Here is a 24,468-nt window from a genome sequence, read left to right on the forward strand (position 1 = left end):
TGATGGCGCTATGTGTCTTGTGACGTCATCGGCTGGCAACCAAGTAAACAGCTTCATGCATTTGCCTTAGAAACGTCGCATAGGTCATTGTGTATTGAGCATAAACAAGATGTCTGAAACAAGACAAGGATTTCTCTTTGAACCAAAAAGACGGCGACTTGACAGCGAAGAACATCATTCTGATTCGTGCTCTGACAACACCAGTTCAGACAGCAGTCGGATGGAAAATTTGCATTGAAAAAATTGCAGGAAAATAATTTGCTTGAACCAAGTGGTTTATATCAACTAAAAGTAGCCTATGTATTCAGAGTTGACTAATATGCCTTTGCCTACCCTGCCAATGTTTTACTGTCTTACTGACCTGTTTCAAAGTCTTGTTGTTTTCTCGCTTTGCTATTCGATCCAAACGCCCGATCGTACTCACAGACCTGTACCTAGGTCGATCGAGTTTTGTGGGTAGGCTACTGTTTTGACAGTGGCTTTCACATATCTTGAAAAATCAAAGACAGAAGAAACAGCTTCAGGGATGAGCAGGTGTTTGGACTTGGTGCCTTGTAGCTCTGCCTGTAGATCGCGTTAATAATCGCTGGCCAGAAAATGATTGCTGCACACACGGCAGTGCTTGTTTACAGGTGGGTTTTTGAGTTTCATTGCTGAGATCCATTTCTTCAGCTTGTCGTCATTATTCAGAGGTAAACGATGAAAGATTTGACGATTTCCCGGTTAGTACAACCGGGAGCCATACAAGTAGCCACCATTTTAAGGGTGTAAAAACTCCCTTAGCACAAAATTGTTCGCTGTTTCGGTAGCCTACGCGAGTTGTTCCTTGTGTTTGTACGCAAAACAATAGACCTTGGATGCCGCTTTGCCAGCCAATGACGTCATCAAAATTTTTGACCAATCAGAATCATTCAATTCAAAAAAGGTTTTTTTAGGTTTTTTAATTAATGGTAACACAAAAAATAAAAAAATTGTTGAAAAACGTTTTATTTCAGGAAGATCTACAAATACAAAAGCTATGAATTTTCGTTGCAGTGCACCTTTAAACAATCAGTCCGTCACTTAACTTGAACATGCACAAAATTTTGCTGAGATTGAGAATGACAATGACCGTCCAAAAGCAAAAAAGCTCAAGTACTTTCAAAAGTTCACGCTTCAACAGGCTCAAGAGCATCAAATTAGTAGCTGTAGTATGGTATGATTGCAAGTTAGCCCACAATCAAAACTAAGTATATATACTGTAATACTTGTACTACAATAACTTCATGATCGGTATTTAGTTACTAGTTAGCATGACAGCTTGTCTGGACTTTTCTTTCAAAAACTTTTATAACTTGGCCAAAATAAACTTTGTCAGGGTCTTCTTTAACTCTTAGCCAATGCTTGCATGTCAACTATATACCAAAAGCAGTATTTTGTACATCGCTGAGTTCATTTATTCAGCAAAACAGATTTTTCTTGCCTTTTTTTCTGCAAAAACTTTAATAACTTTATCAAAGTTAACTTGTCTGGCTAACTTTGATTCTATGCTGAGCCTTGCCAGATTGACTAAACGCTCTTCACCTGTTGTTGATCTTAAATAATTTTTGATTAGCTTTAGTTTACACAAACTTACCATCTTGCTTTGCGTTTTTAATGTTTTGTGTCGTGCATATCATGTGAATTGTCACACACAATTTGTGTTTGCCAGTTGTTGATGGTGCTGTTAAAAGGTGTCGCTTGTACAGCTTTAATGTAAAATTTTCAAAATTAGTTATTTATCTTAGATGTAGCCTATAATTATTCCAAATGAGGACACTATGTGGTGTCGAAAACGTTGGATTTAGTAGTTTTTTTGTTTTTTTTTGTGTTTATTAAATAATGTTAAATCCGTTAACGCTACTAAGTGTCATATGTATCTCGAGTCGTACAACAAGTCAAGCTCTCTACCAATGCTCAAACACAACATCAGTGTTGTGTGCGACGCGAACACAACAGGTGCGGTAGTTAATTGCGCCGGTGACGTCACGATTTTCCTAATCCACCCGGCAGGACTGAGCAACTGTTAAAGCACGCCAACTTGAAGAAATCACTCGGTTTCCAATGACTGCTTCGCAGCAATGAAGTTTATACGGTTTTTCTGTCAAGAAATAACACAACATAAGACACTAGTCACAATTCAGCAAGCACAACAGTCGAACTGATAAACGTACCAAATTTGTTGACAAACAGTTCTCAATCCACTGTACGGTACACAAGTTCCACAGGTTGGCCAATGACGCACTGAATAAATAAATTCGCGATGTTACCTTACACAATTATTACGTAGGCTACCGTACCGTACAACCATAACGCTAGGTCAATAATCATTAAAAAACAAAGAAACGTGGCAATTCACTTGGCCTAGTTAAGATCGGTTTACGAGAATTAATTTCCATTAGGCTGACAAATTATTGGTCAATAATTCAGTAGTAAACATAAATCCACAATTCACGACACAAATCAATCAATCATACAATTCAGAATAATGAACGTACCGGTAGTATGACCGGATCAGTAATGCCAAATGATGCACTTGTACGCGAAGGATTCTATAGTGATTGACTCTGCAATATTTAAGTTTGAAGTATTAGCCTAACAACAATTTACGCACATCAGAGATACGTTACGTTTGTTTACGGTAGACAGTCAACATTCAGCTACAAAAAACATTATTACATCACAAGTACGCTCACCAGTAAGTTGAACTTTGAGATAGCAAGCTGCAAATATGGAATTCAGCCTACACGCAAATAAGTATTACCATAGCAGTTGTCAAACTTAAGTCCTTATTCAAATAGAAGTACATAACAGAGAAGCAGCTAACAAAGCATAAACATCAATCAATCAACTTTCAGTCACAAACTACAGTAACTAACAAGTTCGGCTAGCTGGCAAACTAGCAGCAAAAACGAAAACGTCTCGAAAGTTCCATAGACAATCTCGTGATGAGTGTTGCCATTTGCAAAGAGCGATAACATAACAATGAAGGGGAAACGACGCTAGGTGGCGAATACACAAATTAACGGGAGTAATGCGGTAAAACGAAAGGCAGGCCTATCAAGGACCTGTTGAAAATCTAACACTCCCGGGCCAAAGAAGGGCCAAACTGGCTCGTTCTTTTCATGAGTAAAAGTTTTTCAACAGTCTATTGTCATGTAACAGTTCAGTCTCTTCCTCATCGCTCTGATCTTCCAGCAAAATCTCAACGGTGTCTATTGGTGTCTCATCTTCATCTGGATCATCTTCTTCTCTTTGGACAATTACACAAAGTTTGGATATTGGTCTCTTCAGAGATCCGGTTGCAGTCTTCACTTCTACGGAACGAACAACGCCGTGACGATCAGGAAATGTTTCAATTACTCTGCCTAGTGGCCATCGTTGTCTGGGAGCAGAGTCATCAATCAAAAGGACGATATCTCCTCTTCGGATATTCTCCTTTCTGTGAAGCCACTTTGCTCTTGACATCACAGATCGTGGGTATTCCTTAACCCACTGCTTCCAAAAGGTGTTTGCCAGAAACTGCACATGGCGGTATCGATCACTTGGTCGGTAGCCATCTCTGTCGCAGCTTAACATTGGCGGTAAATTCGATGAAGAATTCAACTTCAACAAGTGGTTAGGTGTCAGGGGTAAGTCGCCATCAACTTCCAGTTTCACATCGGTGAGTGGTCTTGAATTGACGATGTCTTCTACTTCAAGAAGTAATGTGTGCAATGTGTCATCATCGAGTGGTTGTTTTGGTAAGATGTTCATAAGAATTTGACGTACAGTGCGAATCATTCTCTCCCAGGCTCCGCCCATATGGCTGGCTGTTGGGGGGTTGAATGACCATTCTATTCCTTGTTGTCGAAGGCTCTGGTGGATCTGGTTCTGATTCCACTCATCGATGGCTTGCTTCAAGATTCTTTCACAACCCACAAAGTTGGTTCCATTGTCAGAGAAGATTTTCTTGATGGGGCCTCTGCGAGCTATGAAACGCCGTAGGGCATTTATGAATGCGCCAGTTGTCAGGTCTGGTGCCACTTCCAAGTGAATGGCTCTAGTTGTGAGACATGTGAAAAGGCAGCCGTATCTCTTAATGTCACTTCGTCTGTTTCGGACATTTAGCGGCCCAAAAAAGTCAACGCCAGTCTGTGAGAATGGTGGCTGTGATATTTGTAACCTTGCTTCTGGCAGTTCTGCCATGAGCTGTTGTCTAGGTTTTGCGGTCCTTCGCCGGCAAGGCAGGCATCTTGCAAGTACCCTTTTAACCGCAACTTTGGCATTAACTATCCAGTATTTTCGGTTAATATTGTTCAGTGTATGGCTTTCACCCATGTGCTTCGATTCGTTGGTATGACAATGTTCAATTATCAAGTCCGTTAAGTGGCGCTCTGGAGCTATGATAGCAAGATGTCGCGTTTCGAACGGTAAGTCGGCTCTGTCGATTCTTCCGCCAACACGTAGAACATCTTTCATTAGGACAGGGCTGAGTTTTTCGAGTGGGATCCTCTTGGCTTTGGGCATGTTTGGATGTTTTCCTTTGGATAGAGATTTGATCCAGGCTGGAAAACTCTGACGCTGCTCGTATTTGATTAACTCAATTTCTGCCTCATCAAGTTCTGGCACACTGATTGGTCCTTTCAGTGTAATCTGGGTTTCGTTCTTCATGCGCATCAGTAAGTACGATTTGAATCTCAGGAACCAGGCTACTGATAGTTTCAGTCGGCGCAGAGATGAGAAGTAGGAGATTAGCCTGTTTGTTCCTTGGCTTTCAGTTGTAGAAATGGTAAAGGTTTCGATTTTCCTCTTTGGTTTGTAAGCAGCAAAGATATCTTCAAATTGTGGTTTCTGAGCAGTTTGATTGGGCCATTCTTCTGGAGGTTTCCTCAGAAAATCTGGGCCATTGAGCCACATCCCAGAATGCATCAAGGCTTTGGCCGTCATGCCCCTTGAAGCTTGGTCAGCAGGGTTCTGCTTCGTGTCAAGGACAAGAAAATTTGAAATGTCAGATTCAGCACCGAAATTGCCTACACCTGTCTCTTTTGGTCGAGTACCTCTAAGCAACCAGCCTAAGGGTGTCCTGACTGCATCAGGTCCTTGCTTCGGGTTAGGTGCAAAGCGGCTTTCAATGCATCGGTGGGCGACAGCATGATCATTTCCGATCAACAGTGTAACTGTACCATGGTCCAGTTGCTTCAAGTCAATGCCTTGGAGGTGCTTGTGCGTTTGCAGATACTCCGGAGAAGGCGCTGGAGTTGGCTTGGTAGGTATCTTGTCAACGACGATCACATCTGTCAGTTCTTGCACTTCGCCGCCAACTACTGGTAGAACTTTCAACGATACAGTTGAAGAATTAAAGGAATATGGTCCACTCGAAGACAGTGTTTGTACCTGGAAGTCACCAGATGGCTCAGGTTTCAATTCAAGCATGTCTACAAGCTTTCGTTCACAAAAGGTGCGGTTTGAACCAGAATCTAGGAGAGCATAAGTATGTATTACCTTTCCTTCTCCTGTCACACGTACGGGAACGATGTCCAAGTAAGTTGCCGAGTTGCTTGTTCTGGAATGGAAGGTTTCTACAACTTCATTTGTGTTCCTTGCTGATGGTCTTCTTCCGGAATCATCTGGCTGGCTATCATTTCTATTAGCAATGTGATTAGGGTGTCGTCTCTGGACGTGTTCTCCAGTTGTGACCAGATACCGATGTAAAAGAGAATGATGTGATGAGCTTCCGCATTCAGTGCATTTACCTCGGCTTCTGCAGTCGGCACGTATGTGATCTGGTCCAAGACAGTTTAAGCACAGTTTGTTCTTCCTTACAAATTGCTCCCGTTCAGTGACGGATTTGGCTTTGAACTCTTTGCAGTGTTGCAAATAATGTGTATTATCGCACAGGATACATTGTATGAGTCGCTTGTTGCCAATTTGGAGCTGTCCGGATCGTTCAGTAGGTTTTGTCACTACGTTAAACAGTGAAGCCTTTTGTTTCCCTTTGGTGTCAGGCTTGTTAAGTTTGTCGACATTTGATGAAAAGAGTTTCACGCCATAGATTGAATTGGCAATCCTAGATTCGTTCGTTATGAAGTCAGCAAAATGTTGGAATCCAGCCACTTTTCCAGTGTCATCATTGATTTTCAGAGCTTCAATTACCCACTTTTCTTTCAGAGACGCTGGCAGCTTATTTGCAAGGCAGGTGATAAACTGCACGGTATCCAAGTTCGAAGCTTCGGTGTTTGAGCTCAATGATGAACAACATCTTTTCAACAGGACGGACAACTTCTCCAATTGTTCGGGTTCGTGGTGAGAAATTCTGGTAACAGCTCTCAAGCGTTCCTCGCAAGCATGCGCAATAACGTGTGGTTGGCCATACCTCCGTTTCAATTCTTCCCACGCTTCATCATAGCAGTTGTGACCTTCGCTGCTATCGGCAAGGTGCCTTATTTGTTCACAGACTGCATCACAGCAGTGCTGCATGAGGTAAGACATCTTCCTGTCGGGTGTCAACCAATCAGAAATATGGGACTTAAAACGGTGCCAGAAAGCCCAGAAATCGAGTGGGTCACCAAAGAATTTCTTAACATCTGGTTTAGGTAGAAGTCGTTCTGAAAGATCAGGTTGTCGGCTAGTATAATAACAAGGGTAATTTACCTTTTGGTCTGGCATTCTTGCAGATGTTGCAGTTGGTTCTTGTTTGTGCCGCTCATCACCGTGACGCAGAGGTTCCAGGTGTGTGTCTTTGTGAGTGAAGGTTTGCTGTGGCAATCGTACGGGTGTCATTGATCCAATATTGATAACCGAAGAAGAATCATCTTGCCAGAGTGCGGCTTCAGTTTCAGCAGCTTTAATTTGACGCAGGTCTTCAGCTTCGGCTCTCTCACGTTCAAAGCGAGCTTTATCCTGCTCCAACCGAGCTTTCTCTTGTTCCATGCGAACTAGTTCTTCTTCCTCTCGTCGCCTGGCATCATTCTGTTCTTTTGTCAAACGAGCTAGTTCCAATTTGGCATGTGCTTCACGTTGACGCAAACTATACATTGTACTCGATGACCGAATGCTTCCGGATTTGGAGCGATGGGAATGAGTACGCAAGGACGAGTGATGTGAGCGTAGTGGAGGAGTTTTAGTGTCTGTCCTCTCGCATTCCGAGAACCACTGTTTGACTCTATCAGCAAATTCTTCTTTACCTTGAATGTAATCTCGTTTAGTTGAAAGGCCTCCTGGAATTTGTTCATTCTCACGGACATCGACACAAAGCGCCATTAAAGAGGCATAATTTTTGTCAATTTCTAACAGGATAGTCTGCACTTCTGTGAGGTTTTCACGTTTGCTCATCAGTTGTTCACCACGCTTGTAGCTGTCTCTCAAAGTAACAGCTGCTTGTTGAATAGCTTCGGCTTTGGAATCCATAACTGTGTATGCAAATCCGCTTCGTAACAGCATAAGCTAACTTCAGCAAATGAGAGATGTCACGTGACACTGATGGGAACTAGGTAAGTAAACGCAAATTTGATCGTCAGGTTGGTGAAGATCAGCAGTTTGGTTCAATTGACGAAATCAGCTTCAGTTCAAAGATGGTTAAGCTTTGATGTCAAATTTGAAAAACGATGTTGTGTGCGACGCGAACACAACAGGTGCGGTAGTTAATTGCGCCGGTGACGTCACGATTTTCCTAATCCACCCGGCAGGACTGAGCAACTGTTAAAGCACGCCAACTTGAAGAAATCACTCGGTTTCCAATGACTGCTTCGCAGCAATGAAGTTTATACGGTTTTTCTGTCAAGAAATAACACAACATAAGACACTAGTCACAATTCAGCAAGCACAACAGTCGAACTGATAAACGTACCAAATTTGTTGACAAACAGTTCTCAATCCACTGTACGGTACACAAGTTCCACAGGTTGGCCAATGACGCACTGAATAAATAAATTCGCGATGTTACCTTACACAATTATTACGTAGGCTACCGTACCGTACAACCATAACGCTAGGTCAATAATCATTAAAAAACAAAGAAACGTGGCAATTCACTTGGCCTAGTTAAGATCGGTTTACGAGAATTAATTTCCATTAGGCTGACAAATTATTGGTCAATAATTCAGTAGTAAACATAAATCCACAATTCACGACACAAATCAATCAATCATACAATTCAGAATAATGAACGTACCGGTAGTATGACCGGATCAGTAATGCCAAATGATGCACTTGTACGCGAAGGATTCTATAGTGATTGACTCTGCAATATTTAAGTTTGAAGTATTAGCCTAACAACAATTTACGCACATCAGAGATACGTTACGTTTGTTTACGGTAGACAGTCAACATTCAGCTACAAAAAACATTATTACATCACAAGTACGCTCACCAGTAAGTTGAACTTTGAGATAGCAAGCTGCAAATATGGAATTCAGCCTACACGCAAATAAGTATTACCATAGCAGTTGTCAAACTTAAGTCCTTATTCAAATAGAAGTACATAACAGAGAAGCAGCTAACAAAGCATAAACATCAATCAATCAACTTTCAGTCACAAACTACAGTAACTAACAAGTTCGGCTAGCTGGCAAACTAGCAGCAAAAACGAAAACGTCTCGAAAGTTCCATAGACAATCTCGTGGTGAGTGTTGCCATTTGCAAAGAGCGATAACATAACAATGAAGGGGAAACGACGCTAGGTGGCGAATACACAAATTAACGGGAGTAATGCGGTAAAACGAAAGGCAGGCCTATCAAGGACCTGTTGAAAATCTAACACTCCCGGGCCAAAGAAGGGCCAAACTGGCTCGTTCTTTTCATGAGTAAAAGTTTTTCAACAGTCTATTGTCATGTAACAGTTCAGTCTCTTCCTCATCGCTCTGATCTTCCAGCAAAATCTCAACGGTGTCTATTGGTGTCTCATCTTCATCTGGATCATCTTCTTCTCTTTGGACAATTACACAAAGTTTGGATATTGGTCTCTTCAGAGATCCGGTTGCAGTCTTCACTTCTACGGAACGAACAACGCCGTGACGATCAGGAAATGTTTCAATTACTCTGCCTAGTGGCCATCGTTGTCTGGGAGCAGAGTCATCAATCAAAAGGACGATATCTCCTCTTCGGATATTCTCCTTTCTGTGAAGCCACTTTGCTCTTGACATCACAGATCGTGGGTATTCCTTAACCCACTGCTTCCAAAAGGTGTTTGCCAGAAACTGCACATGGCGGTATCGATCACTTGGTCGGTAGCCATCTCTGTCGCAGCTTAACATTGGCGGTAAATTCGATGAAGAATTCAACTTCAACAAGTGGTTAGGTGTCAGGGGTAAGTCGCCATCAACTTCCAGTTTCACATCGGTGAGTGGTCTTGAATTGACGATGTCTTCTACTTCAAGAAGTAATGTGTGCAATGTGTCATCATCGAGTGGTTGTTTTGGTAAGATGTTCATAAGAATTTGACGTACAGTGCGAATCATTCTCTCCCAGGCTCCGCCCATATGGCTGGCTGTTGGGGGGTTGAATGACCATTCTATTCCTTGTTGTCGAAGGCTCTGGTGGATCTGGTTCTGATTCCACTCATCGATGGCTTGCTTCAAGATTCTTTCACAACCCACAAAGTTGGTTCCATTGTCAGAGAAGATTTTCTTGATGGGGCCTCTGCGAGCTATGAAACGCCGTAGGGCATTTATGAATGCGCCAGTTGTCAGGTCTGGTGCCACTTCCAAGTGAATGGCTCTAGTTGTGAGACATGTGAAAAGGCAGCCGTATCTCTTAATGTCACTTCGTCTGTTTCGGACATTTAGCGGCCCAAAAAAGTCAACGCCAGTCTGTGAGAATGGTGGCTGTGATATTTGTAACCTTGCTTCTGGCAGTTCTGCCATGAGCTGTTGTCTAGGTTTTGCGGTCCTTCGCCGGCAAGGCAGGCATCTTGCAAGTACCCTTTTAACCGCAACTTTGGCATTAACTATCCAGTATTTTCGGTTAATATTGTTCAGTGTATGGCTTTCACCCATGTGCTTCGATTCGTTGGTATGACAATGTTCAATTATCAAGTCCGTTAAGTGGCGCTCTGGAGCTATGATAGCAAGATGTCGCGTTTCGAACGGTAAGTCGGCTCTGTCGATTCTTCCGCCAACACGTAGAACATCTTTCATTAGGACAGGGCTGAGTTTTTCGAGTGGGATCCTCTTGGCTTTGGGCATGTTTGGATGTTTTCCTTTGGATAGAGATTTGATCCAGGCTGGAAAACTCTGACGCTGCTCGTATTTGATTAACTCAATTTCTGCCTCATCAAGTTCTGGCACACTGATTGGTCCTTTCAGTGTAATCTGGGTTTCGTTCTTCATGCGCATCAGTAAGTACGATTTGAATCTCAGGAACCAGGCTACTGATAGTTTCAGTCGGCGCAGAGATGAGAAGTAGGAGATTAGCCTGTTTGTTCCTTGGCTTTCAGTTGTAGAAATGGTAAAGGTTTCGATTTTCCTCTTTGGTTTGTAAGCAGCAAAGATATCTTCAAATTGTGGTTTCTGAGCAGTTTGATTGGGCCATTCTTCTGGAGGTTTCCTCAGAAAATCTGGGCCATTGAGCCACATCCCAGAATGCATCAAGGCTTTGGCCGTCATGCCCCTTGAAGCTTGGTCAGCAGGGTTCTGCTTCGTGTCAAGGACAAGAAAATTTGAAATGTCAGATTCAGCACCGAAATTGCCTACACCTGTCTCTTTTGGTCGAGTACCTCTAAGCAACCAGCCTAAGGGTGTCCTGACTGCATCAGGTCCTTGCTTCGGGTTAGGTGCAAAGCGGCTTTCAATGCATCGGTGGGCGACAGCATGATCATTTCCGATCAACAGTGTAACTGTACCATGGTCCAGTTGCTTCAAGTCAATGCCTTGGAGGTGCTTGTGCGTTTGCAGATACTCCGGAGAAGGCGCTGGAGTTGGCTTGGTAGGTATCTTGTCAACGACGATCACATCTGTCAGTTCTTGCACTTCGCCGCCAACTACTGGTAGAACTTTCAACGATACAGTTGAAGAATTAAAGGAATATGGTCCACTCGAAGACAGTGTTTGTACCTGGAAGTCACCAGATGGCTCAGGTTTCAATTCAAGCATGTCTACAAGCTTTCGTTCACAAAAGGTGCGGTTTGAACCAGAATCTAGGAGAGCATAAGTATGTATTACCTTTCCTTCTCCTGTCACACGTACGGGAACGATGTCCAAGTAAGTTGCCGAGTTGCTTGTTCTGGAATGGAAGGTTTCTACAACTTCATTTGTGTTCCTTGCTGATGGTCTTCTTCCGGAATCATCTGGCTGGCTATCATTTCTATTAGCAATGTGATTAGGGTGTCGTCTCTGGACGTGTTCTCCAGTTGTGACCAGATACCGATGTAAAAGAGAATGATGTGATGAGCTTCCGCATTCAGTGCATTTACCTCGGCTTCTGCAGTCGGCACGTATGTGATCTGGTCCAAGACAGTTTAAGCACAGTTTGTTCTTCCTTACAAATTGCTCCCGTTCAGTGACGGATTTGGCTTTGAACTCTTTGCAGTGTTGCAAATAATGTGTATTATCGCACAGGATACATTGTATGAGTCGCTTGTTGCCAATTTGGAGCTGTCCGGATCGTTCAGTAGGTTTTGTCACTACGTTAAACAGTGAAGCCTTTTGTTTCCCTTTGGTGTCAGGCTTGTTAAGTTTGTCGACATTTGATGAAAAGAGTTTCACGCCATAGATTGAATTGGCAATCCTAGATTCGTTCGTTATGAAGTCAGCAAAATGTTGGAATCCAGCCACTTTTCCAGTGTCATCATTGATTTTCAGAGCTTCAATTACCCACTTTTCTTTCAGAGACGCTGGCAGCTTATTTGCAAGGCAGGTGATAAACTGCACGGTATCCAAGTTCGAAGCTTCGGTGTTTGAGCTCAATGATGAACAACATCTTTTCAACAGGACGGACAACTTCTCCAATTGTTCGGGTTCGTGGTGAGAAATTCTGGTAACAGCTCTCAAGCGTTCCTCGCAAGCATGCGCAATAACGTGTGGTTGGCCATACCTCCGTTTCAATTCTTCCCACGCTTCATCATAGCAGTTGTGACCTTCGCTGCTATCGGCAAGGTGCCTTATTTGTTCACAGACTGCATCACAGCAGTGCTGCATGAGGTAAGACATCTTCCTGTCGGGTGTCAACCAATCAGAAATATGGGACTTAAAACGGTGCCAGAAAGCCCAGAAATCGAGTGGGTCACCAAAGAATTTCTTAACATCTGGTTTAGGTAGAAGTCGTTCTGAAAGATCAGGTTGTCGGCTAGTATAATAACAAGGGTAATTTACCTTTTGGTCTGGCATTCTTGCAGATGTTGCAGTTGGTTCTTGTTTGTGCCGCTCATCACCGTGACGCAGAGGTTCCAGGTGTGTGTCTTTGTGAGTGAAGGTTTGCTGTGGCAATCGTACGGGTGTCATTGATCCAATATTGATAACCGAAGAAGAATCATCTTGCCAGAGTGCGGCTTCAGTTTCAGCAGCTTTAATTTGACGCAGGTCTTCAGCTTCGGCTCTCTCACGTTCAAAGCGAGCTTTATCCTGCTCCAACCGAGCTTTCTCTTGTTCCATGCGAACTAGTTCTTCTTCCTCTCGTCGCCTGGCATCATTCTGTTCTTTTGTCAAACGAGCTAGTTCCAATTTGGCATGTGCTTCACGTTGACGCAAACTATACATTGTACTCGATGACCGAATGCTTCCGGATTTGGAGCGATGGGAATGAGTACGCAAGGACGAGTGATGTGAGCGTAGTGGAGGAGTTTTAGTGTCTGTCCTCTCGCATTCCGAGAACCACTGTTTGACTCTATCAGCAAATTCTTCTTTACCTTGAATGTAATCTCGTTTAGTTGAAAGGCCTCCTGGAATTTGTTCATTCTCACGGACATCGACACAAAGCGCCATTAAAGAGGCATAATTTTTGTCAATTTCTAACAGGATAGTCTGCACTTCTGTGAGGTTTTCACGTTTGCTCATCAGTTGTTCACCACGCTTGTAGCTGTCTCTCAAAGTAACAGCTGCTTGTTGAATAGCTTCGGCTTTGGAATCCATAACTGTGTATGCAAATCCGCTTCGTAACAGCATAAGCTAACTTCAGCAAATGAGAGATGTCACGTGACACTGATGGGAACTAGGTAAGTAAACGCAAATTTGATCGTCAGGTTGGTGAAGATCAGCAGTTTGGTTCAATTGACGAAATCAGCTTCAGTTCAAAGATGGTTAAGCTTTGATGTCAAATTTGAAAAACGATGTTGTGTGCGACGCGAACACAACAGGTGCGGTAGTTAATTGCGCCGGTGACGTCACGATTTTCCTAATCCACCCGGCAGGACTGAGCAACTGTGAAAGCACGCCAACTTGAAGAAATCACTCGGTTTCCAATGACTGCTTCGCAGCAATGAAGTTTATACGGTTTTTCTGTCAAGAAATAACACAACATAAGACACTAGTCACAATTCAGCAAGCACAACAGTCGAACTGATAAACGTACCAAATTTGTTGACAAACAGTTCTCAATCCACTGTACGGTACACAAGTTCCACAGGTTGGCCAATGACGCACTGAATAAATAAATTCGCGATGTTACCTTACACAATTATTACGTAGGCTACCGTACCGTACAACCATAACGCTAGGTCAATAATCATTAAAAAACAAAGAAACGTGGCAATTCACTTGGCCTAGTTAAGATCGGTTTACGAGAATTAATTTCCATTAGGCTGACAAATTATTGGTCAATAATTCAGTAGTAAACATAAATCCACAATTCACGACACAAATCAATCAATCATACAATTCAGAATAATGAACGTACCGGTAGTATGACCGGATCAGTAATGCCAAATGATGCACTTGTACGCGAAGGATTCTATAGTGATTGACTCTGCAATATTTAAGTTTGAAGTATTAGCCTAACAACAATTTACGCACATCAGAGATACGTTACGTTTGTTTACGGTAGACAGTCAACATTCAGCTACAAAAAACATTATTACATCACAAGTACGCTCACCAGTAAGTTGAACTTTGAGATAGCAAGCTGCAAATATGGAATTCAGCCTACACGCAAATAAGTATTACCATAGCAGTTGTCAAACTTAAGTCCTTATTCAAATAGAAGTACATAACAGAGAAGCAGCTAACAAAGCATAAACATCAATCAATCAACTTTCAGTCACAAACTACAGTAACTAACAAGTTCGGCTAGCTGGCAAACTAGCAGCAAAAACGAAAACGTCTCGAAAGTTCCATAGACAATCTCGTGGTGAGTGTTGCCATTTGCAAAGAGCGATAACATAACAATGAAGGGGAAACGACGCTAGGTGGCGAATACACAAATTAACGGGAGTAATGCGGTAAAACGAAAGGCAGGCCTATCAAGGACCTGTTGAAAATCTAACAATCAGGTCAAAACATAATCAAATTAATCATCTGACCAATAACCTTTCTTCATTAACTTTTGCATTCACCACATGCTTAGCAGAGACGAATGAAGCCACTTTCAACCTTGCTTTTGCTACGCTATCCCCCCTCCCCCCGGACAGGAGAATAACTAACTTTTATGATTTAATTTAGGGTGCTTTTAACAGAACATTTTTAACGTAAAGCATTAAATCACCGCTTTGGGCCCCTAATTTGCGCACAATGCACTTAGTTACCTTTCCGGGCCCTCTTGCTACATTACGGGCCGCCCCAGGACTAAATAATAACAACTTTTATGCTTGAATTTAGTCATTTAGGATGGTTTTAATCAAACATTTTTGCGCGTAAACTATAAAGTCACAATTCCGGGCCCCCCAACAGTCACAAGTCTGGGCTCTCAAGGGTACGCCGTACCCTCCGTACCCCCCTCTCATAGGCCCTGCTTGGCTTTGAGCACTTTTTGTGGTAGGCTAGGCCTATTATAGTAAGTTAGTATTTATTGTTAATTTAGTAGTATGGTAGCCTATTTAAGTCGATCACCATGGCATGTACTTTATAGCCTACCCGTGTAATGTAGCCGTATGGACTTTTGTAACCAAATGTTTTTTGACAATTGAGAGTAGCCTACTGAGAATTGACAGTGATAGACACCTTTTTGCTCATTAGGCTCAATTTATCAGCGGTGTAGCAGCAGTCAAGAGCTGTAGGCTAAAGCATAACTTAGTGGTGTGTTACTGATTAGCCCAATATCATTAGCAAAACATATGTCTCAATATTTGCTAGTTTGCTACACTTGATTGCCGAGAAACATTTGTTTATTGCAAAATTCTTCTTGGCTGTCGTGGAGGCAACATTGGTGAGGTTAGCAATTAGGTAGGCACTTTGACATAGGACAGTTTCCTTGCGAATAAGCTAATTTCAGTCATGCGACTCAACACGTGATATTCTGACCGATCTACTAGAAAGATTTTTGATACAAAGAAAATTAAGTGAACGTATCGCCACAAGCAGCGTGACATAATGGGTTAAGGTTAGGGCAAGGGAATAGTCATTTCGATAGCGTGGGTTCGATACCCACCATCTGCTAATGTTCTTTTTTCTTCTGCAACTGAGCTGAGTGCAAGAAGGATTTTAATGACCGTAATCAATAAAGAGTCGAGGCATCACTGTATGCATGTGAGGCCTCGACTCTTTATAGGAGACACGAAAGGCAGGTGAACCACTTCCACCTTTCCTGCCTCCGAAAGCTTCTCAAGATTCGATGGCAGGACAAAGTCCCAGACACCGAAGTTCTCAGTAAAGCGAACATGCCCAGCACTCTTACCCTCATAAAAAAGGCACAAATAAGATGGGCTGGCCACGTCCACCGGATGCCGAACCATCGCATTCCTAAACAACTGCTCTACGGAGAACTGACTAACGGCAAACGTCATGTAGGTGGTCAAAGAAAACGCTTTAAGGACACTTTAAAAGCTTCCATGAAAGAATTCGCCATCGACTTAGATTCGTGGGAAGACTTAGCCGCAGAACGACCAACTTGGCGCAGTCTTATTTATAAAGGCGCAGAATCAGCTGAGAAACACCGTACGCTATCTGCTGTCAGAAAAACGAGAACATCGCAAGGCCCGAGCCTCAAAAAAACCTGGACCTAGTCAACCATCCTTCCAATGTCCATCCTGCAGCAGAAGCTTCACCGCACAGATAGGCCTCATCAGCCATCTCCGCACTCATGTAGCCTACACTGACCAAAGCCCACACTAAAAAAAAGAAAAAAAAAGCTTGATCTCAGTCTCATTGGCCATCTTCGGAAACGAAGGGCGAACATCAATCAATTGAGTTTATAAGGAAAATTGTCCTACCTTTCTTAACCAATGCGCCACGGCGCAATGGTGGTAGCTGGTTCGCACGGAAAACTGTCCTATGTCAAAGTGCCTACCTAGCAATTAGCCTACAATGATCAATTTTCTAGTAGGCTAGTAGCCTACAAATGTACGATACTCACCCTTGTGTATTATCAGGTGGATTGCTCCTTCTACATAAACTATAAGTTACAAAAAAAAAAAATCCGCTAACATTATTTGACAATGACACACTTTTTTATTGATCGACTAGGGATTGGACTCGACTAACATTTGGCTTTATTTTGGTCTGGCAGTTTTTGAAGGTGCATTTTGCTTTTTTTGAAATTTGGGTCTGGCAACCCAATACATCAGCAGCCAAAATATTGTCTAAAATTTGTGTTGAAAATTGAATGAGGCTGTTCACCAGGCATTAAATTAAATGATATGAGATGTTCTACTGGTGCAAATTAAGCTAAACTATCACAAGATGTATACAGTGACAATCTGCTTTTATTCCGACGTTTCGTCAATCAGACACGACTGACTTCTTCAGGGGGCTAGACCAGGTAGTGACCACCTGTCTAGCATGGCAAAACACAGGACATATTGCTGAAAACAACTAAACATGCAAAATGAAAATTAAATTTCTGGACAAAAACTTATCGCGCACAAAGTTTGAAATAAGTTAGAAAAAAGGGGGGACTTAATTGCGATCAACAAGAAACTTAAATAACAACAAGATAGGAGAGTGAACGACATGAGTCATGAATCGAGTTTTGTACGCACTACTGCCAGGGGCGCCGGAACGATTTTTGACTGGGGGGGCAAGATTACGAAAAAAGGGCACTTTTGTTTACTAAAAGGCCAATTTTTTTTTAAGTTTTAAGATAAGATATAGCGATAATGCTAATCTATCAGCTCACTATGTATTGAGTAATGATAGCCTACAAGTGTCCGGTATACAAAGAAGGGCATCATGCTATGTTATAATGATGTAACCTACTGTCAAGCCTTAAAGCAGCCAGCGGCCATGGCCGCTAAGTAGTGCTTGAATGACCGCCGGTGCTACCTCCTCAATCGGCCAGGTTTGGCCCCCGGTCTCTTCTAACCAATTATTTAATTTCGCAGTAGAATGATCGTGGATTAACTGTCGAAAATATGTAGCCTAGTATCAAAGAGTGACGCAAAATTAGGTTAGCGCGTCATAATCGCCACTGTTGCGTTGTGCGGGAATATTTGTTATTGATGGAATATTATTATCCATGTGCGATCACCAGCGCTGTAAGTTTGTCTAAGTCTTGTTTGTAATTCCCGACGTTTAGTTTAACAAAGTCTTAATCCGAAGTGCTAATTTAGGCTACATCGGCTGGCAATATTGTCGTTTTATTGTCGATTCGATGTTGTCGGTCATTGAATCGTTGTTAAAAAGGAGAACTAAGTTAGTTGACATCCGAGGGAAAAACATCTTTTGATCAGATTTTGCAAAAATTATGCTTCTTTTAGTACCGGTAATGTCCTTCACATCATTGAAATACTTATTTTATTACCTTGCCGTCATCGTCAACACATGTCGAACGTTGTTTTTCGTTGCTAAAAAGAATTCTAGGGGAGTGGCGAACTTCTTTAAAATCAGCCACATTGGAGACACTCGTGCGAGTGTCGTTAGATGGTCCCGCAGTACTGGATTACAATCGCGATAAAGCAGTTACTGCGTGGTGCAACGATTCTATTGTAGGACGTCGCCCAGGCCCAGACTTCAACAACGCTAAGTGATCATTTTAGCATTGTTGCAAGTTTAATTCTATTTACTTGTGCTATCGTCATTTTTAGTTTGTATTTTGGCCGCTAAGCACGCAGATTTGGCCGACGAGAAGGAGCTCTGGTAGGCCACGATGGCTGCCGAAAAAAAAACAGTTTTAAGGCCTGTTACCTGTGTTGCAAAATTGTGTTCCGTAAATATTATTTTGAAGCAAAAATAAAAGATTATAATTAGGCTAAAAGCGAATAGCAGAAAATGTTATATTGCAAAGTGTGCAGTAACTTACATGACTTTAAAAGGGCACCATTGCCCCCCCCTGCCCCTCCATCTGCAGAAAAATTGAGGGCAGGGGGGGCATCCGCCCCCCCTGCCCCCCCGCTTTCGGCGCCCCTGACTACTGCACAGTTTTACAATCAGCATGAAACCAATTTAAAAAACGTCAAATAAGCACTTACAATAGTTTTTTGTAGATAGCGGGAAAAGAGATGCCATCATTGCGATTCATTACATGATCGAGGCTTTTGATTGATGAACCAACTTTCAGAAAACATTCGCTTTTTATAATCACTTTCAACTTTTAGAATTTTAGAATTGCTCCAAGTTATTTTATGATCTGAAGTTATGGCATGCATGCAAGGAGCAGAATGTTCAGGGCGTTGATATTTGAAAGCTCTTTTGTGTTCATTAATGCGAGAGTTGAGATCTCGTTTTGTTTGGCCAACATAAATTAAATTGCAATCATCACAAGAAACTTGATACACTAAACCTGAGATTTCGCTTTGATTCAAGGGGTCTTTTAAAGACGGCAAAAATTTACTTATTGTCAAGAAAGGTTTCAAAGCGACTTTTACACCAATTTCATTTAAGATACGCCGAATTTTTTCAGAAACTCCCTTAACATAAGGTAAAGAAACAAAAGGCTTATAGGCCTACTAGGTAGATAGGGGTACTAAACTTTTAGGTTGTCGTTGGCAAGCATGCTTTCTTGGAAATCCATTGAGGATTTCCAATATGTCCTGTTATATGTCATATGTCCAATGTCAATGAATAGCCTATAGCCTATGTCAATATGTCCTGTTATATGTTATATGTCCTGTGTTTTGCCATGCTAGACAAGTAGTCACTATAACCTGGTCTAGCCCCCTGAAGAAGTCCGTCGTGTCTGATTGACGAAACGTCGGAATAAAAGCAGATTGTCACTGTATACATCCTGTGATAGTTTAGCTTAATTTGCACCAGTAGAACAGCTCATATCATTTAAAATTTGTGTTTTATGGATATTCATTAATTCATTTATCTTTCATCATTAACGCGTCCGTTTCGAAAAAGATACTATATCCTAACTACAGTCTACAATAGTCAAAATACCAACTCAACCGTTAATATAGTCAATATAGACCAACCTAACCAACCGTTAATGAACGGGAAAAGGTAGCAAAACCTTGAAAGGTTTAGAACGTGCCTGAATAATAAGTCATGTACCGTAGTTAGCACGGCCACGAAACCCAAAAAACAAACAGCAAAACATAAAACAAAGAGAAGCATACATGTAATAATTTTGTTTGTTTGTTTGTTTGTTTATCTTTATCCTGCATTGCGGGAAAGCGAACTTGAGCGCTATGCATCGGTGTACGCCTTCCGACGTACACCTGACCCACGCTGCAGCCGACGGCAATGTCTGTTTCCGGTTGTCTACTATAGGTGTCTACTACTATAATGCCTACTTATGACTTAAATTTGGTACTACCCATTACTCGAAATCGATCACTGGGTAGAGGCAATTATCGTAAAGTTTCTTGCCCAGAGAAACAACAGCAAGTGCGGGTGGCTGGAGTCGAACATGCAGGCTTTCGACTGTGAGCCCAACGCGCTAACCACTCGCCACTCGCCAAGGACAGCCTAATGAAAAGTGTTGTTGATTGAATTTGCCGGTTACAATATTGATGTGGATGAGCAATTGGGTAGGCACTTTTACGTACTGCACTGCCCGAAGAGGCAACCGCAACCATGCGTATCGTATATGACATTACTGGTGTTTTAGTCACAACTTTTCTCATAAACTCCATTGTTTGCAGTCACTACGATTCTTCTTGCACTCAGTTCAGTTGAAGAAGAAAAAATAGTATTAGCAGAGGGTGGGAATCGAACCCATGCAATCGAAATTATTACTCCTCTGCCCTAACCATTAGGCAATGTTGGTTGTGGCGATGCATGCAGTTAAATTTCTTTCTATCAAAATCTTTCGACAAAGACGACCAGTTAATCACGTGTTGAGTCATGTCACGCATGATAGCGCTACCAACGTCAGCGATGTCGTATGTCACGCATGGTTGCGGTTACCTTTTCGGGCAGTGCAATACGTAAAAGTGTCTACCGAGCAATTGAGCAGCATCATAATAATTTGCGCCAGCAGCAAAAAATAAAATTGATTGATTGATTGATAATAATAGGATGGAGAAAGAAAACCGGACATACAAGATACCCAGGTGCAAGTATAGTGGTCAACAAGACGTCACAAAACGGACGCAACTACTACATAAAGGGTGAAAAAAAGAATGCTGAAAAGCGGCGGAATGAAAGTGATAAAGCGGAATGGATATGGATTTTTTGACAATTTTACTGTGTTTTTACAATAAAAACAATAAACCAGTGTCGAGTGTTGAATTTAACTACCTAGAATGACATAACATTTACCAAATTGCATCAATTCAACTAAAAATTTACCCAATTAAACTTTAAAAATAAAAATATGAAACGTTTGCAACTAAATGTGTTGTAGCTATCTAATTTCTGCTCGCATTTTAATTTTTACAATAAAAGTACCAATCTAACGCAACTGCAAAAAGTATGTCTTGCTTTATTCACCTGGAAAGTTTCAGGTTTATATCTTATCTACCAAACGAGCAATCGTCGTTCAAACTTAACCGCCCAGTGACACTTTTTTTCAATGCATTGTAAAATGGATCCTTAAATGGATCCTTATTCAGTATACGCCACCCCCTGTTTGCAGTGATCGGTAAATAGTGCTTCTACTAAACTTGCTGTAGTTTTCTCGTTTCTGCTCGGATTTTAACAATTTTGCCATCGTTGGAAAGCACGATCATACATCTACATGAATCAATTAAACAGTAGCACAAAATAAGTAGTAGCTTCACCTTGTGATGACTTAAACTTCACCAACTTGTGACGATTCTCAGCAACTTAATTTTTGCAATAAAATCATTAAATCTTTGCAAACTAAAAAAAATGTCTTGCTTTATGCACCTGGAAAGTTTCAGGTCTATATCTTATCTATAAAACGAGCAATCGTTGTTCAAACGTAGCCGCTCAGCGACACTTTTTTCCAATGCATTGTAGGCTAAAGGCGAATCGATCCTTATTCAGTATACGCCACCCTCTGCTTGCAGTGGTAGCCACTTTAACAAGTAGAAATTCTGCCACTGAAATTGATTAGAATGAAACCGCCAACCAATCAGAACATGTTATAAGAGGCTACCGTCCAATTGTGACCTTTCTAACACTCAGCCAGAGAGTTAATGCTTGTTTTGAACTTTTTTGGTAATTACAGAAGAAAAAAGAGCAATAGCAGTGGTGGGAATCGAACCCGCGTCAATGAAATAACTACTTTCTAGCCCTAACCTTAACCCTAAGCTAGGGTTGCCATACCGTCCGGAAAATTCCGGACATGTCCGGAATTTAGGGTTAAATTTTGCGTCCGGGAGGAATTTTAAAAAATGCTCAAATGTCCGGAATTTTATGATGGGCGTTTTGGGGGAATTAAAATTGCGGAAATAATCCTGTAAATGAGGGGTGTCCTAAAAAATTCGCTCAGCCAGCTCATTTTACTGCATCTGCAATCGTACTGTGCACACTGCCAATCCAGAACATTGTTATTTCGTACCGTGTGCATTTTTTTTACTACGAGGTTGTACGGAATTATGATGTAACAGAGCGTTTTCCTTATCAATGATGTTTACCTCTTAGAAGTCAGTGTTACCACTTTAGTCTTTTTAAAACCAAATCTGGTTTATTTTGCAACCGTTTGGTTTATTTTTTTTCGATTTGGTTTATTATTTATTTTATTTTGGTTGATAATTTGTTTTTTTAACATACTTTACGTCAGGTATTCGGTTCGTTGCAGTGATTATTTCACTCGAACAAATTTTTTAGTTTATTTCTGCTTCAATTTGGCTTATTCTGGTCTTTTTTGTTTAGCTTCATGTGTCGTAATGCGATTTATTAGTATTGTATGTTGGTTTATTTTTTAGTGTATTTCTGCTTCAATTTGGTTTATTGTGTTTTTTTTTAGCTTCATCTAGTTTATTTTTATAAAACCTTTAACTTAATTTGTTTTAAGCATGTAATTGCTGTTCTTCCTTTTTCGGCACAACCTAATTCTCATTATTGTTTTTCACTCTGAAGTTGAAATTTTTTTCAGTGACGGTCCATAGCTATATTTAGAGAGTGCTTAACCTGCCTGGTGTGAGATTCTGCTCGTGACAGAAGACAATAGGCTACTTTTCATTTCGGTAGCTGGCGCTTTAGCATGAGTATCGTACAACGTTTGCAGCTTTAGCATTTCGGTAGCGCATATAGCCTATATGGTCTCATGAAAATAGTCATGCACTGTCCGGAATTTTGCTTTTTCAAATATGGTAACCCTACCTAAGCCAACCAGCTGACTGAAAGTCCGTCACTTGATTTGCTTTGTATCATCTTCTTTTCGGTCTTTTTCACGTCATAGAAAACGGAGCTTATGATTGGTTGGCGGTGCATTCTAGTCAATTGCAGTGGCAGAATTTTTCCTTGTTAAAGCGGCTACCGTTTGCAGTGATCGGTAAATAGTGCTTCCACTAAACTTGATGTAGTTTTCTCGTTTCTGCTCGGATTTTAACAATTTTGCCATCGTTGGAAAGCACGATTATATATCTACCCGAATCAATTAAATGCAAGCACAAAGTAAATACTAGATTTATCTTGTGATCACTTAAACTTTACTAACTTTTACCGATTCTCAACAATTTAATTTTTACAATAAAATCATTAATTTTTTGCAGATTGAAAGGTTATGTCTTGCTTTATGCACCTAGAAAGTTTCAAGTTTATATCTTATCTACAAAACTGGTAATCGTCGTTCAAATGTACCCGCTCAGCGACACTTTTTTCCAATGCATTGTAAAGGCTAATCGATCCTTATTCAGTATACGCCACCCCTTGTTTGCAGTGATCTGTGAGTAGTGCTTCTACTAAACTTGCTGTAGTTTTCTCGTTTCTGCTCGGATTTTAACAATTTTGCCATCGTTGGAAAGCAAGATCATACATCTACACGAATCAATTAGCTACAAATCCAAAACAAGCACCATGTTTTTCTTGTGTTTACTTAAACTTCACCAATTTGTATCGATTCTCAGCAATTTAATTTTTACAATAAAATTATTAATCTTTTGCAAATTGAAAGAATATGTCTTGTTTTATGCACATGAAAAGTGTCAAGTTTATATCTTATCTACGAAACTGACAATCGTTGATCAAACGTAGCCGCTCGGCGACACTTTTTTTAATGCATTGTAAAGGCAAATCGATCCTTATTCACTATACGCCACCCCCTGTTTGCAGGGATCGGTAAATAGTGCTTCTACTAAACTTGCTGTAGTTTTCTCGTTTCTGCTCGGATTTTAACAATTTTGCCATCGTTGGAAAGCATGATTATATATCTACCCGAATCAATTAAATGCAAGCACAAAGTAAGTACCAGATTTATCTTGTGATAACTTAAACTTCACCAACATGTTCCGATTCTCAGCAATTTCTTACAAATTTCTTACAAATTTCTTACAAAACACCCCCAAGCCCCCCTCCCTCTTTGGCTACAGAACTGATAGGAAGGCTATGAGCTACCCTCCAAACTATCCCAATTCAAAGGGTCTAAATTGTGTTGCGTGTTCTTTGAACTGGACGAATGACAAAAAAACGGCTAGCACCTTGCTCTTTTCCTAGATGTGAGATGTATCAGTGTTGTCCAAATACGAACGACGATTGCTCGCTTTATAGATAAGACATAAACCTGAACTTTTCAGTTGCATAAAGCAAGACCTACCCTTTCAATTTGCTAAGGTTTAATGATCTTATTGTAAAAATTAAATTGCTGAGAATCGGCACAAATTGGTGAAGTTTAAGTTATTTCAAGATAAAGATAGTACTTGTTCTGGATTTGTAACCAATTGATTCGTTTAGAATTAGATGTATGATCGTACTTTCCAACGGTGGTAAAATTGTTAAAATCCGAGCAGAAACGAGAAAACTACGGCACTTTAAGTGGAAGCATTATTTACCGATCACTGCAAACAAGGGGTGGAGTAAATACTGAATAAGGATCGATTCGCCTTTACAATGCATTGAAAAAAAGCTTCGCTGGGCGGTTAAGTTTGAACGACGA

At 41.2% G+C, this 24,468-nt stretch overlaps 2 protein-coding genes across 2 annotated transcripts; both read right to left on the reverse strand.

Annotated features, from left to right (window-relative positions):
* Nucleotides 1-3,141: 3,141 nt before the first annotated feature.
* On the reverse strand, nucleotides 3,142-7,407 carry LOC145770949 (uncharacterized). Its single transcript, XM_082582690.1, has one exon. It carries the CDS (start codon nucleotides 7,405-7,407, stop codon nucleotides 3,142-3,144), a length of 4,266 nt encoding a protein of 1,421 aa, XP_082438816.1.
* A 1,388-nt stretch (nucleotides 7,408-8,795) lies between these two features.
* LOC145770951 (uncharacterized) lies at nucleotides 8,796-13,061 on the reverse strand. Its single transcript, XM_082582691.1, has one exon. It carries the CDS (start codon nucleotides 13,059-13,061, stop codon nucleotides 8,796-8,798), a length of 4,266 nt encoding a protein of 1,421 aa, XP_082438817.1.
* Nucleotides 13,062-24,468: the final 11,407 nt, after the last annotated feature.

Source organism: Aplidium turbinatum, chromosome 5 (genome assembly GCF_918807975.1).
Source record: "Aplidium turbinatum chromosome 5, kaAplTurb1.1, whole genome shotgun sequence".
NCBI lineage: Eukaryota > Metazoa > Chordata > Ascidiacea > Aplousobranchia > Polyclinidae > Aplidium > Aplidium turbinatum.